The 15,628-nt window shown below is 44.6% G+C and overlaps 1 protein-coding gene across 1 annotated transcript in view; it reads left to right on the top strand.

Annotated features, from left to right (window-relative positions):
- Nucleotides 1-15,628, top strand: part of PCSK2 (proprotein convertase subtilisin/kexin type 2) — a 240,593-nt gene that overhangs the window by 186,245 nt on the left and 38,720 nt on the right. The window contains exon 7 of the mRNA XM_027559679.1: nt 13,967-14,055. Coding sequence (XP_027415480.1) covers nt 13,967-14,055 — 89 coding nt within the window. The remainder of the gene's footprint in view (nt 1-13,966; nt 14,056-15,628) is intronic.

The raw sequence follows: 15,628 nt of genomic DNA, 5'->3' as shown, positions 1-15,628 counted from the left end.
CAGTTGAATAGGAATTACTTGCCACCTTATTAACGATAAAATAGGAGTAATAAGAAATCCTTTCTCAACTCACCACAAGGTGAATGTAAACCTATGAGTTTCACTTATCTCTTGCAACTGTTGCAGAGAACATTTTTGCCCCTCAGGTCTGTGTCTATATGTTTTTGAAAAGTGTTTTCGCTGTAACCTTGTACAAGCTCATACTTTTGACAAAACAGTACATGTAATTGGCATAGGTTTGAAGTATTTTTCACTAAGGCATAATTAGTGTCAGGTATACAACATAACAGGGCTTCCCTGCTGGCTCAGTGGTAAAGCATCTGCCTGCAATGCAGGAAACCGGTGTTCTGTCCCTGAGTCGGGAAGCTCCTCTGGAGGAGGAAGTAGCAACTCACTCCAGTATTCTTGCCAGGACAATCTCACGGACAGAGGCGTGGCAGGCTACAGTCTGTGAGGTCGCAAAGAATCGGACACGCCTGAGTGCACATGCATACGACATAAGGATCCCATGTTTGTATATACTGCAAAATGATCACCGCAATAAGTTCATTAACATCTTAGTCACATTAACACCCATAGTCACATAAAAAATTTTTTTTCTTGTGATGAAGATTTTCTGTCTTAGCAGTTTTCAAATACACAATACAGTATTGTTAATTTAGGTGTGATATACTGTTTGATATACTATTATGCAACACTACCCAATGGTAGTATGACTTTTCTTCAACCTATTTTGCTACTAAACATGAAAATATAGCCTCTTTCTTCTCCAAGTAAAATTCATGCCTAATTTCTCACATGTAAGAAATATCAAGAAATTGAGACAAGTGGTTTGTCAATCAATATCGATTAAGTTTGAAACCTAATACTTCCCCATTATTGATGTTTTTGAGTGAACTTGATAGAACATATGAACTTCAATTAGTGACTGAAGCTCACTTTAATCACTTCTACTTCTTTATTCCCTTTACTCATCTCTTCTACTTCTCGTGACAAACTTATGGTAATTGAAATAAAGGCTGTCCTCCTCAGTTTAGTGATAAGGAAACAGGCTCGGAAAGACTGCCTCACTTGCCTGGTCAAACAACCAGTAAATATCAAAGCCGACACTGGAACCCAAGCTCTGTGTTTCTAAGTCCAAGTTGTACCATTATTTTATAAGCATCGTTTTTATTATAAAAGGCAGAGTGTATTATAAAAGACCAAAGAATGGCCAGGGACAGGTCCTGAGTGGACCAGGTAGATCAGACTGTGTTCCTACAATTATTGAATTGACCAGAGACTGTCTGGGGCATAGACAAAGCACACAGGGCTTGGTCATTACCGAAAAGGCAGAAAAGAGTAAAGGGGAAAACACAATTCCAATTTGTAGCATTTTAAAAAGATCATTGCTAATATGCAAGACCATAGTCCCCACTCTCCATTAACCTTCAGTTCAGTTCAGTCGCTCAGTCGTGTCCGACTCTTTTCGACCCCATGAATCACAGCATGCCAGGCCTCCCTGTCCATCACCAGCTCCCAGAGTTCACCCAAACTCATGTCCATCAAGTCGGTGATGCTGTCCAGCCATCTCATCCTCTATCATCCCCTTCTCCTCCTGCCTCCAATCCCTCCCAGCATCAGAGTCTTTTCCAAAGAGTCAACTCTTCGCATGAGGTGGCCAAAGTACTGGAGTTTCAGCTTTAGCATCATTCCTTCCAGTGAACACCCAGGATTGATCTCCTTACTTGCAGTTTAAAGTCATCATGCAGAATTTGTAAGTGTGTGTTTAGGATTGGTAAAAGTGAATGAGCTTGAAAGTGTTAGTCACTCAATCATGTCCGACTCTCTGTGACCCCGTAGACTATAGCCTGCCAGGCTCCTCAGTCCATGGGACTCTTTAGGCAAGAATACTGGAGCGAGTAGCCATGCCCTTCTCCAAGGGATCTTCCTGACCCAGGGATCAATGGGACCCAGGAATCGAAACCAGGTCTCCACATTGCAGGGAGATTCTTTACCATCTGAACTACTAAGGAAGATATATTAAAAAGGTTGGAGAACTTTTGATTTGAAGTGTCTCTTACTCCCTGTGACTTACAACCCTAGATCCTTGCTAATAAACCACTTTCAGACACAAGGATGTGAAGTCATCAAATCGAAGTCACTAAACCACGGACAAGACATTATTATAAATGGTGCCTGGAACCTTGCTCTGAGAAGGACCATGAGCGTGGGCCTGGTTTCTGCACTGTCAGTCACCAGCTGTCCACAAGCCATCAGAAAAGGCAGTAGCTATATAGGACAGGGAATTCTGCTCAATGTTATGTGGCAGCTTGGACAGGAGGGGAGTTTGAGGGTGAATGGATACATGTATGAGAGTGGCTGACTTGCTCTACTGTGCACCTGAAATTATCATAATGTTGTTAATGGGCCATGCTGCTGCTGCTACTAAGTCGCATCAGTCATGTCCAACTCTGTGCGACCCCACAGACGGCAGCCCGCCAGGCTCCCATCCCTGGGATTCTCCAGGCAAGAACACTGGAGTGGGTTGCCATTTCCTTCTCCAATGCATGAAAGTGAAAAGTGAAAGTGAAGTCGCTCAGTCGTGTCTGACTCTTAGCGACCCCATGGACTGCAGCCCACCAGGCTCCTCCATCCATGGGATTTTCCAGGCAAGAATACCGGACTGGGGTGCCACTGCCTTCTCCGGGGTTAATGGGCTATACTCCAGTATAAAATAAAAAGTTAAAAAAAAAAGAGCAGTAGCATTACATGTGCCAGCTAATTGCCTCCCCTTCTACAGCTGCTGCTGCTGCTGCTAAGTCACTTCAGTCATATCCGACTCTGTGCAACCCCATAGATGGCAGCCCAACAGGCTTCCCCGTCCCTGGGATTCTCCAGGCAAGAACACTGGAGTGGCGTGCCATTTCCTTCTCCAATGCATGAAAGTGAAAAGTGAAAATGAAGTCTCTCAGTCGTGTCTGACTGTTAGCGACCCCGTGGACTGCAGCCTACCAGGCTCCTCCGTCCATGGGACTTTCCAGGCATACCAGAGTGGGTTGCCATTGCTTTCTCCCCGTCTACAGCTAGGAGATATTAAATTCATCTCTGATGGATTGATCCAAGCACAAAAATATAAACGACAGAATGGTTCCCGTCCCACTCATTTTCTGAACCCGAACACAACCCCCCCACAAGTAAGTCTTCCCTTGTAATGAGCTATAAGAATATTCTTTAAACAAAAACAAAAGCAAAGTGGAAGTGTCCTCTATCTTAAATAATTTCATTTGCAAACTTGTTCTTGAAAGTTCAATTTTAAACAGCCTAAAGTCCTCCAGGACTAATGAGTTCTTAGGGTAATGAAATTCTTCATTGCCAGCAGTGAAATCCCCAAGTGTCCAATTGCCTCAGACACAGTCACCATGAGTCAGGCAAGGATGATCCTTGCCTCCTAAGGCGCCAATGACTCAAGACACAGTGGCCACTCTGACTGGTAAATGAGATTTTTCTCAATTATCAAGTGATTTTCAAAGATCCTCATCCATCATGGCTTGTTATTACAAAGCCTGGATGGCACCACAGATCAGATCATGGTCTTTGTTTACTGGTTTACAAAACCAATTTTGAAAAAATTAATTAAAAATAAACAAATAAAAACTACTATTGCAAGTGATTATGGGAGGAAGGCAGGTCAAAGTTCAGGCCCATAGCACTGGGAGGCTCTGTGGTCCAAACAGTAGGGTGCTGGGATCCTGGAGGTGCTTCCTACTTGGCACAAGGAGAATATATCATCATTCCCAGGAGTATAGGATAAGTTCATTAAAAAGTCGCCCTTGGGAGAAATGTTATGCCCAGTATTTCCTTCAGTATAGCTAGGGGCCTGGGGAAGAGGAAAACAGAGTAAGGGGGATTAGAGGAAATAAAACTAGCCATGAGTTAATAATCATAGAAGCTGGATGATGGTATTTACAAGAGATTTCACTCTAGTTTTGTGTATTCTGATGTTTTCTATAGCAAGAAGTAGATTTTAAAGGCAAAGGGCACAGGGACTTCCCTGGTGGTCCAGTGGTTAAGACTCTGTGCTCCTAATGCAGGGGGCCCAGGGTTCGCCTCGGTGAGGGAACCAGATCCCACGTGCTGCTACTAAGACTCAGCACAGCCATATAAATTAAAAACATTAAAAAATAGTAATAAAGTTTTAAAATTAAGTCATAGGGCATAAAAAGAGATAAAGAGAACTGGGGCTTTAGTGTGGTGCTCATGAAGCTATTAGTTTTGGTGGATAAGCTTCTGAGGAGCCTGCAATGTCCCGTGAAGAGGCCACAGAAGCCTGAATCACTGATGCTAAGTATACCCACGGTTGAAACGATACAAGGAACCATAACGCCTGTTAAGCAGTTACTTGGGTTTCCCTGGTGGCTCAGACGGTAAAGAATCTGCCTGAAATTCAGGAGACCTGGGTTCAATCCCTGGTTTGGGAAGATCCCCTGGAAGAGGGCATGGCAACCCACTCCAGTATTCTTGTCTGGAGAATCCCATGGACAGAGGAACCTGGTGGACTACAGTCCTTGGGCCTGCATAGAGTGAGACACAACTGAATGACTAACAGCCACACGTGTTTAAGGCACTGTCTTCGTGTTTTGTGTGCACTAATTCTAAACCTAACCTCCTGAAATAAGTGTGGACGTTATAACCCCCATTTTGGAAACTGAAGCCCAGCAAGATTAAGTCATGTGTGCAAGGTCACACAATTGATGAGTGGTGGAGACAGGACTTGCCACCAGTGAGGGGGGCGGTTACAAGCACTGCCTCGTAGTAAAGGAGAGTGTGGAGAAATGCAAAACTCTTGTCATCTCTGCCTGGGGAAATGGGGACAGGCCTCCTTGAAGAGGTGGCTTTTGGTCCCGGATCTAAACGAAGGTACTAGGCAGACTTTGGAGGAGGGGTGAGTGTATTCTGGGGTGAATAGGGTATTAATAGAAATTTGGCAAAGAAGCAGAGGCAAGGGGTACAGATGTGTTCAGTAGCTGGGTAACTGGTCCGGGAGTTAGAGACTGGCACACAGGGCAGCAATCCAAGAAGGCTCCATGGAGGAGGCAGGCATGAAAGGTTTGGATGATTGCTAGGAGAAGAGAAGAGCTCTTGTGGTTGCGTGGGGTGGGCACAGAAGAGGATCCTCCAGGCATGCTGCTGCCTGAGGTTCTGAGAGCATTGAGCCCTTGTCTCTGGCCAGAGCAGTGTTTCCTGTCCAGGAGGCCTGAGCCTCTGGTTAGCTGTGCAGCCCCGAGGCCTGCCAGTTTCTTCAGGCATTCTCTTCTGGGCCTGGAGAAGGAAATAGCAACCCACTCCAGTATTCTTGCCTAGAGAATCCCATGGACAGACGAGCCTGACGAGCCGCAGTCCGTGGGGTAGCAAAAAGTCGGAAGCAACTGAGCGACTATCACTCACTCACTCTCTGTCTTCTGGGCATGGGCATAAAACCCAACACCCTATCTTTGCTCTGCAGACTCGGGCTCTTGGATAAGATAGTTTCAGCATCAAAATGCCCATGAAGGGCTGACAGGTGCTGATCGGCAATGAGCTTGCTACTGCTGCCACAGCTCCAGCCAAACCCCCTGGCCACAGAGGCTGGTCAGAACTCTGAGGCAGTAGCTGCCCAGGAAATCTCACGCTCTCCATCACGGTCTCCTCACCGCCATGGAAAGTAAAGGAGAGGGTGGGATGAATAGAGAGAGTATCATTAAAACATATACACTACCACGTGTAAAATAGATAGCCAGTGGGAATTTACAGCCAAGGACTTTTCTGAAGGCAAACTTCATACATGTGCAGGACAGCTTTTAGAGGAGATGTGTATTAGAATCCCTTGCCCTGCGCTTAATTTTATTTTGTTGGTTTCTTCCTTTTTCAGCAGAGAAAGTATATTTATTCTACTGCGAACCATTTGATAATCACATGTGGCATCTGTGCTCCAGGGATGTATTTGAAACACAGTTGAGGAATTTGGAAAAGGAGTGTAATTTCCTCCTCGCTTGCAGTCAGAGAAATACAGACTTGGGCCAAGCAAAATAATAATAGTAGCCACAGTAGCAACAATAACTCGAACCACAAGAAGGCAGAAATAACACACATTTAATAAGCCTCCATAATACCCAGCCCAGCTACAGCTGATATGTCAGGATCCAGCATCACATTTTTTTCTTGTTGGCATTCCATAAATATTGATTGGCTGGTTGATGGATGGGTGGCACACCTTCTCAGCCGGGCCAAGATGTTGAGTGGCCTTGACATCTGTCCATTTGAGAGCTGCCAGCTTCTCCCTAGGCTTGCAGCCCATGCTTTGTCAATAATCTTCCAACCCTGCTGGGTTTAGGTCAGTGTTTGGTGATGCATTGCAGATCCGAAGTCTATTACCATGCTGCTGTCCATAAGAATCTCTCTTGCATAGCATTTCTTTGACAGGTGTGCACCACTGAAATGTCATCCCCGCCATCAGAAATGTTCAGGGAGCATCACCGAGTGCAGCGTGCTCTATCCATTACGCCCTAAAGAGTCAGAGATTTTGGATTTGATGCAATTCCTGGTTATGAAAAGTTTACTATAAATTCAGGAAGAGAGAAGACATTTATTATTCAACCAAAATGAAGGGAAGGGAGGATAAATGGATGAGAAGGATCATCTATCTCTAGGTGAATGTATTTGATTGATAGCATTAGTTAAACCTTCAAATAAGAAAGATTTTCAGTGATTAACTTTTTTAAATTAAAAGTCATATTTCATTTTGAATAACCCAATGCAACAGGCCAAAAAAGAACATGTGAGAAAAATGTCCTCTCTGGTTGGCTATTAGCACAGTGATAGAAACCAATACTTTACCCTGGTGACATCTAATGGTTTAGAAATAGATGAACATCTTTCCCTTTCATCTTCATGGACTAATTCTAAAATCACCTCCTGGATAATAAAATCCAAATTGCCTTCAAAGACCTAATCTAAGTTTTTCTTTCATGTGAGCATTGAGAGTACCTCATAAGCTGATATTAGCTCAAACTTTGCTGTTTGTAATCAACCCTCTCTCTATCCAAACCAAAGCACAGTGAAATCCAACACAGTTTAATGTGGAGAGCTCTTCTGAGCCACTGAAGAAATACCACTAGGGCTTCCCTGGTGACTCAGATGGTAAAGAATCTGCCTGCAATGCAGGAGACCCAGGTTCGATCCCTAGGTCGGGAAGATTCCCTGGAAAAAGGAACAGCAACCCACTCCAGTATTCTTGCCTGGAGAATCCCATGGACAGAGGAGCCTGGTGGGCTACAGTCCATGGGGTCGCAAAGAATTGGACACAACTGAGCAACTAATACTTTCACACTTTCTGAGTCACTGGAGAAATACCACAAAGTTCCGAGTTTTTCTTTTTCTATTCCCCTACCAGGATTATGCAAGTTTTCATCATTTAAGTTTTCCCCTTCGGCTAAAAGAAACAGACATAATGCAGATTTAGGAGTAACGGAGAGAGTGATGTGGATTGCAATAGAGATATACTGGTATAATCATTTCTACTTTGGAAACTTTACCATATAATGGGGATTTTATGATCCCCAGGTGTTAATTATTCTTAACAGAGAAAAATTCAGTAGATTATAATGGACAAATGCTGCTACTGCTGCTAAGTCACTTCAGTCGTGTCCGACTCTGTGCGACCCCACAGACGGCAGCCCACCAGGCTCCCCCGTCCATGGGATTTTCCAGGCAACAGTACTGGAGTGGGTTGCCATTGTCTTCTCCACAGTTAGGCTCACTACAATAATAAAAAATGGACAAATGCAGTAGTATAGTATTAATTGCTTGGTATGAAATAAGAGATCCCTGAATTGAATCTGTTTTTCTTATCTGTAAAATGCAACTAAACTCCACCCTGAAGGTTTGCATGAGGTACTAAGGGTATGCATACAGCCTTGATATAGAGTGTGGCAAATGGTAGGCACCCTCTAGGCGCCAGAAAATGTAATTGTGAAATTCATGGAGAGGATTTCTATAGGATCTAAATCAGAGGTTCTCCACCTAGACAGAAAGTGAGGCAAGTTATGCCAAAGGGATAAATGAATGTTCCCACCATTTTTCCTCAGACATCCATCCTCTCATCTGAGCTTTTGAGGTTTGTTATTTCTTTAAAAAAAAAAAAAATCTAGGGAATTCCCTGGAGGTCCAGAGGTTAGGACTTGGCACTTCCACTGCCAAGAGTGTGTGTTCAATCTCTAGTTGGGGAACTAAGATCCCAAAAGCCACACAGCAAGGCCAAATTTTTCCTTTAAAAAATCTCTACCAGAGTGAAGTAAGCCAGAAAGAAAAATACCAATAGAGTATACTAACGCATATATATGGAATTTAGAAAGATGGTAACAATAACCCTGTATGTGAGACAGCAAAAGAGACACAGATGTATAGAACAGTCTTTTGGACTCTGTGGGAGAGGGAGAGGGTGGGATGATTTGGGAGAATGGCACTGAAACATGTATAATATCATATAAGAAACGAATCGCCAGTCCAGGTTTGATGCAGGATACAGAATGCTTGGGGCTGGTGCACTGGGATGACCCAGAGGGATGGTACAGGGAGGGAGGTGGCGGGGTGGGGTGGTTCAGGATGGGGAACACGTGTACACCTGTGGCGGATTCATGTTGATGTATGGCAAAACCAATACAATATTGTAAAGTAAAATATATATATATATATGAGACCTCTAGTCAGCCATTCAACTGAAAGGACTTCATTATGAAAAATTTTGCAACAACCTGGACAACATTCTTTCGACTTCTATGATAGCTGTGCATCAAAATTCACTTGACATAAAGAGGTCTGCTATGCTTAAATTCACATTAAAATTTCTAACATAATGGATTAAAAAAAAAATCTCTACCAGTATAAGACAGAGGGATGTGCCCTTGTAATTACTGACTCCTTTGGCCACAGTGAAGTCTGGGATGTCCTAATGGGTTGTGTTCAGAACCACACACTTTGCTTTGCTCAGGAAGGTGGGAATTGGGCTGGGGACCATAACTTCACCACATATTTGCTCTGCTTTTTAACTTTCTTCTGTGAACAGTGTCTCCATGACAAATAAGGTAAATATTCTTTACCTGTCCTTTGTTCCCTCAAGGGTTCATTTTCCTCAAGGCATATGCTTTAAAATTAAAACCATCTGGACTACAACAGGATACAAGTGGGTAACATGATCAAAAGATCTCATTTACCTTCCCTGGAAAACTGAAGGTATCTTAAAAGAGCCACAATAGAAGTGCTCGTTATAAGCTAAAGTTCTCTGAACAACATCCCTAACTGTCCATGGCCTTAGTTTTCATCCTTAGCACCTCAGCAATGACCTTCTCATCTTTAAAAAAAAAAAGAAAGAAAATACTTTATTGATTAAATAAGTACATTCTGTTTAAAATCAAAACATTAGCCAAAATAATTTTGAAGCATCAAAAAGCAGATGCAATAGAACAGACTACTGAATCAGCAACACGGAGGATAAATAGAGAACCGTTTATATAATTCAGAAGAATTTTTTTTTAAGATACATAAAATGTAAATGAAGGCAGCAGACATGAACAGTCTATAATAGAAGTTTCTGCTGTGAATGACTCTGTCTTTCTGCTCTTCCAGAAAAACAACTACCATTTTGTTAATTATGTTATATGGTTATTTAGGATATCATCATTTTTTAGAGATATATGTTGAACAATTTTGGGGAAAATAACATCTATATTTTCCTTTAAACTCATTCACAAAAATGATCAATCAAATATGGTAAATATTAACTGTGCATGTATACACAACATTAATCATTTGTATTTAACAAAAGAATGGTGATGGTTTAGTAGCTAAGTCTTGTCTGACTCTTGTGACCCCCACAGACTGTAGCCTGCCAGACTGTTCTGTACATGGGATTCTCCAGGCAAGAATACTGGAGTGGGTTGCCATTTCCTTCTCCAAACAGAAGAAAAAAGACACCCACATGTCTATTATTAATAGGGTTCTGATGAACAAACGATAGTATACTCACAAAAAATCTAAGTTATGAGAAGCCCTTGACTTTTATAGACTTGAGTGTTGGCCATCTGAGATTCATTCTGTTATTTACCGAATTTGTCTGTACTTTTTCAATATTTCCTGTTTTTAAAATAATAAACTGAGCTAAATCGGTTATCCCTCCAGCCTTGCTTGCCCAGTGTATCAGTTATCTGTTGCCTAATAATGCTGCATAACAAATCCCAAAATGAATAAGCACCGACATTGCTCACAAGTCTGTAGGTCAGCTGGACAGGTCAGTTGATCTGGCTGCCCGTGCATCCACAGTTGGATGGCAGGTGGGCTGGCGACTGGCCAGCCTAGGTTGGCCTCTCACATTTCTGGGGGATGACTGGCTATCAGCTGGAGTGACCAGCATGAAGGGTTACCGTCTCTCATCATCCATTGGGGCAGCCTGGGCTTGCCACATGGCACCTGGGCAGTTTCAGGAGAAAGAACAGCTGTGGTCCTCTTGGCGGCCAGGCTCATCTCTTCCACCACATCCTTTTGGACAAGACAAGTCACCGGGCCAAACTCAAGAGAGAAATGAGCTTCATCTCTTCATGGAGGAGCAAGAAGACCACACTGCCAGGGGCCTGGACATGGGGGAGCAGAAGAACGGGGCTACTCTGGCAACATGACATACTCCTGACTCCTGTCACTAGCCCCCCGATGATCTTTATCAGAAGGAGGCCAAACAAGCCACTATATGTGTCCCTCACCCCCACCAACAGCTATTCCCACTTTTGACAGATCATGTTTTATTCTAGAGGCAAAATGGAGCTACTGAATGTTCTCGAAAGCCGAGGGGCCAGGTGAACATGGAATTGGAAAATGATTTTCCTAACATTCAGGGGAGCAAGGACATTTGCCTGAGATGATCAGGAAAACAGGACTGAGGGGAAGACATCCAAGGCTGTGGGAATGAAGTCCACAGAGGCCTGGGGCCTGGTGAAGAGGCCTGGTATCACCAACAGGGAGCCACTGCCACTTATAATTAATTGGCATCACCTAATTTAGCAATGACCTCCCTGATAGCTCAGTTGGTAAAGAATCCACCTGCAATGCAGGAGACGCCGGTTCAATTCCTGGGTCAAAAAGATCCCCTAGAGAAGAGATAGGCTATCCACTCCAGTATTCTTGGGCTTCCCTTGTGGCTCAGCTGGTAAAGAATCCACCTGCAATGCGAGAGACCTGGGTTCGATCCCTGGGTTGGGAAGATCCCTTGGAGAAAGGAAAGGCTACCCACTCCAGTGTTCTGGCCTGGAGAATTCCATGGACTGAATATCCATGGGGCTTCCCCGGTGGCTCAGCAGGTAAACAATCTACCAGTAATGCAGGAGATGCAGGAGATGCAGATTTGACACCTGAATTGAGAAGATCCCCTGGAGGAGGAAATGGCTACCCACTCCAGTAGTCTTGCCTGGAGAATCCCAAGGACAGAGGAGGGGAGCGGGCTGGAGTCCATGGGGTCGCAAAGAGTCAAATATGTTTCTTCCCAAATGTTCCTGTGGAGGAACCATGACCAGCATCTCCCCATTTAAAAGCCAAAATTAAAGACACGGAAGCCTTCAGTGTCTTTAGTCTGCTCGAGGAAGTTTGCACAATTTTGTCCTCCAGATTTCTGTGAGCAGTTTTAGGGCAGAGAAGGTTTGTCCCCTGGGTGGGAGGGTGGTGGAGGGTCCAGTCTCAGTCTCAGTGGGTCACTGAGCCTCAGTCTCAGACCTGGCCCAGGTCCGCTGAGACTCAACTTGGACATTTGTGAAATAGAACAGTGCCTGCCCGCACAAGGAGTAGAGGCAGTGAGCATGTCATGCTCAGTCCATGGCAAGAGGCTGGTCGTCCTCTCACCCCTCGGAGCTGGGCTCCCTCCACAGCAATGGTGAGGTCTCCTCCAACACAGTCATTCTTGTTCCCGAGGAAATTCGGAGTCCCTGTGATGTGTAGCTTTCATGGAGGCAGAATTTGCTTTTGCTCATGTAGAGAAAGAAAATACGTATATTTCAATCCTCAGATGTGATTTCTTTTAATGGACTGATGTGGTAGGTTTGCATGTCCCAGGAGAATGTATTAACCAGTCTACACTGCAGAAATCAGGACTTTCTGGGCTATGCAGCCAATAAGCCCCTTCCCCACGTGCCCTCCTGCACCCGCCATATAAATAGCAAGCAGGCAGCCCTCACTGCCATCACCTCTGCGGGCCAATCAGATGCTGTTCCAGCCGACTTCAAATTTGGCTGCTTCTTGGAGTGTAAGGAGGGCCTTGCAGGGTTGGGGCTGGTGGCTTGCAAGGACATGAACACTAGGCTCCTCCATAGCTGGGATGCTGTTTGGGGTCCAAACACACATTCTAATTGACTTCAAGCTTACGCTTGGTTCCGTTGCCATTTAACAAAAGGCCCTCAAACCTAGTGGCTTAAAAGAGAACAAACCCTTGCTTGCTTGCTCATCATGCTGTTAACGTAGGTGGGGTACCTGTCTCTCTCCATACGCTGCTGACGGGGCGATTGGCTGGGTCTGGAGGAAGAAGACCTCCAGGGGCCTCCCCTGAGGTGCTGTCCGGTCAAGCTCCCCCCGTGGCCTTGTCCGTGGCCCAAGCTGCTCTGCACACTCCACTGCATCCAGTGGGCCCAAGCCAGCCACCAGGCGGCCTTGCTCAGGGAAGGAGAAGTGCTCACAGGAGGGAGAACTGTTTGGATCCCTTTGGTCTAAAGGAAAAGGGAGCAGAAGGGAGAAGCTTAATGAAATTACGGTGTCTATGGCAGAACTATGTAGCACCCAGTGCCCCCTGGGCCCCTGCACTAACATGAGCAAACAACTTGCATGCCTTTGGTGATGGTGAACTCACTCCCTCACAACGAAGTCTGTTCTGCCTTTGGACGTAAGACAGTGTCTAGAACCTGAGCCCTAAGAAGGCCTTGCTCAGAATTGTAAGCTTCAGGCCAGCAAACTTCAGAAAGATGGATCTAATGACTGTCCAGGGTTCTTAATCTGGTCAGCCTCAAAGTTTCTGTGGAGCCCTTCAAATTGAATGTGAAACGTTGCCAGTGTGTGCTTTTTTGGTTCCTAGAGGAAGGTGGGGGTCTGTAGCATATATCTTAAAGGAGCTGTGTGTGCTCAGTCACTCAGCCGTGTCCGACTTTTTGCAACCCTATGGACTGTAGCCCGCCAAGCTCCTTTTTCCAAAGAGATTCTCCAGTCAAGAATACTGGGGTAGGTTGCCATGCCCTCCTCCAAGGGTTCTTCCCACCTCAGGGATTGAACCCCCAGTCTCCTGTATTGAAAACGGATTCTTTACGCTCTGAGCCACCAGGGAAGCCCAAGAATACTGGAGTGGGTAGCAGTTCCCTTCTCCAGGGGATCTTCCCAACCCAGAGATTGAACTCAGGTCTCCCGCATTGCAGGCAGATTCTTTACCATCTGAACCACCAAGGAAGCTTTAAAGGAGGCTAGAATCCATCAAAGGTAAATATGCTTTGTCCCACAGCTAATGGGCAGCATTCACTGCCTGGTGGCCACAACCAGCCTTGAAAATAAACACTAGCCCACAATTCTAGCTGTTCAAAAAAAAAACAAAGTCAGCTACTTCAACTAGCACCAACCTGTCCATCTCGTGTTTCCTTTTCGCAGCAAGCCTATGACTGCCTTCTGCAGGAAGGCACTTCAGATTTTAAAGTAGAGATCACCTTTCAAGGTTGAAATGTCCTGAGAAGACTCTTCACGGTAGAAACAAGCCAAGGGCGGCTGGGAGGTGGAAGGGGTGAGAGGAGAGACACAGACGGAAGATGCGGTGGCCTGGACTGGCTCCAGGCTAACAGAACCACTCAAAAGAATCAAACTGCTTCAACTGAGAGAATTTAAGAAACCTTCCCCAAGTCGTCTGACCCTCTGTCTGACCCATCTTCACTTCTCTCCACAGCCACGGGACGAGATGTGCTGGGGAGGTCTCTGCGGCTGCCAACAATAACATCTGCGGGGTCGGCGTGGCCTACGGCTCCAAGGTCGCAGGTAGGCTGTCCCGTCCCTGCCAAACATCCCCAGGAGTCATCACACCCAGTCTCCATCCCAGCCAGGGCCCGGCAAAAACTCCCAGTGGGGCAAGAGGGCAGGGATTGGTACAATTTAACAAGGGTGAAAAAAAAATTTTTTTAACTTAACCTGCATGGCAATATCAGAAAACTTAAAAAATTTTAAGGTGCACAGATTATAAGCCCACAGGTCAATGAAGTTTCACAAGCCAACCACACACACTTAACCATCAAGAATCAAAACATTATCAGCACCCCAAAGCCTTCCTTGTGTACCCCTCAGTTGCTGCCCATACACACAAGAACACTCCTGACTCTGACTTCTAACAGCAAACATGGGTTATTCCCAGTTTTTGAACTTTATATGAATGGAATTGTCCTGTCTGTACTCTTTGTGTATCAGTATCCTTAATATCTTTTTAAAAAAATTTATCAAAGTATAGTTGATTTACAATGTTGTGTTCATTTCTGATGTATAGCAAACTGATTTGGTTATACATGTGTGCGTGTGTGTGTGTGCGTGTGCATACGCATGCACGAGCGCTTAGTTGCTCAGTCGTGTCCAATTCTTTGCGACCCCATGGACTGTAGCCCACCAGGCTCCTCTGTCCGTGGGGATTTTCCAGGCAAGAATACTGAAGTGGGTAGACTATCCATTCTCCAGGGGAATCTTTCTGACCCAGGAATCCCACCAGGGTCTCCTGCATTGCAGGTGGGTCCTTTACCAGCTGAGCTACCAGGGAAGCCCATATACATATATACACACATAAATATATTCTTTTTTACATTCTTTTCCATTATGGTTTATTACAAGACACTGAATATAGTTCCCTGTGCTATACAGCAGGACCTTGTTGTTCATCCATTGTATATATAACAGTTTCATCTGCTAATCGCAAACTCCCAGTCCTTCCCCCTCCCAACACCCTCCCCCTTAGTAACCACAAGTCTGTTCTCTACCTCTGCAAACCTGTGTCTATTTCATAAATAAGTTAATTTCTATCGTATTTTCTATTTCACATATAAGTGATCCCATGTTACACTTACCTTTCTCTTTCTGACTTGTTTCATTTAGCATGATAACCTCTAGGTCCATTATGTTGCTGCAAAAGGCACTATTTCATTCTTTTTTATGGCTGAGTAGTATTCCAGTCTATGTGTATGTGTGTGTATATATATGGATATACCACATCTTCTTTACCCAGTCAACTTTCAGTGGACTTTTAGGTTTGTCTCCATGTCTTGGCTATTGTGAATAATGCTTCTATGAACATTGGGGCACCTGTATCTTTTCAAGTTATAGTTTTGGCTGGGTATATGCCCAGGAGTGGGATTGCTCAATCTTGTGGCAACTCTAGTTTTAGTTTTTTGAGAAGCTTGTGTATTGTTTCCATAATGACTGCACCAATTCACATTCCCACCAACAGTGGAAGAGGGCTCCCTATATTTTCAAAGTATAGTTTTGTCCACGTATCCATAAGACATAAATAGGACTCAGATAAAGATGGTAGAAAATGAGGAGGAATGCACAAATTATTGCAAACATACTCCAA

The sequence above is a fragment of the Bos indicus x Bos taurus genome, chromosome 13 (genome assembly GCF_003369695.1).
Source record: "Bos indicus x Bos taurus breed Angus x Brahman F1 hybrid chromosome 13, Bos_hybrid_MaternalHap_v2.0, whole genome shotgun sequence".
In the NCBI taxonomy this organism is placed as follows: Eukaryota; Metazoa; Chordata; class Mammalia; order Artiodactyla; family Bovidae; genus Bos; species Bos indicus x Bos taurus.
This window is presented reverse-complemented; position numbering and strand designations above follow the sequence as displayed.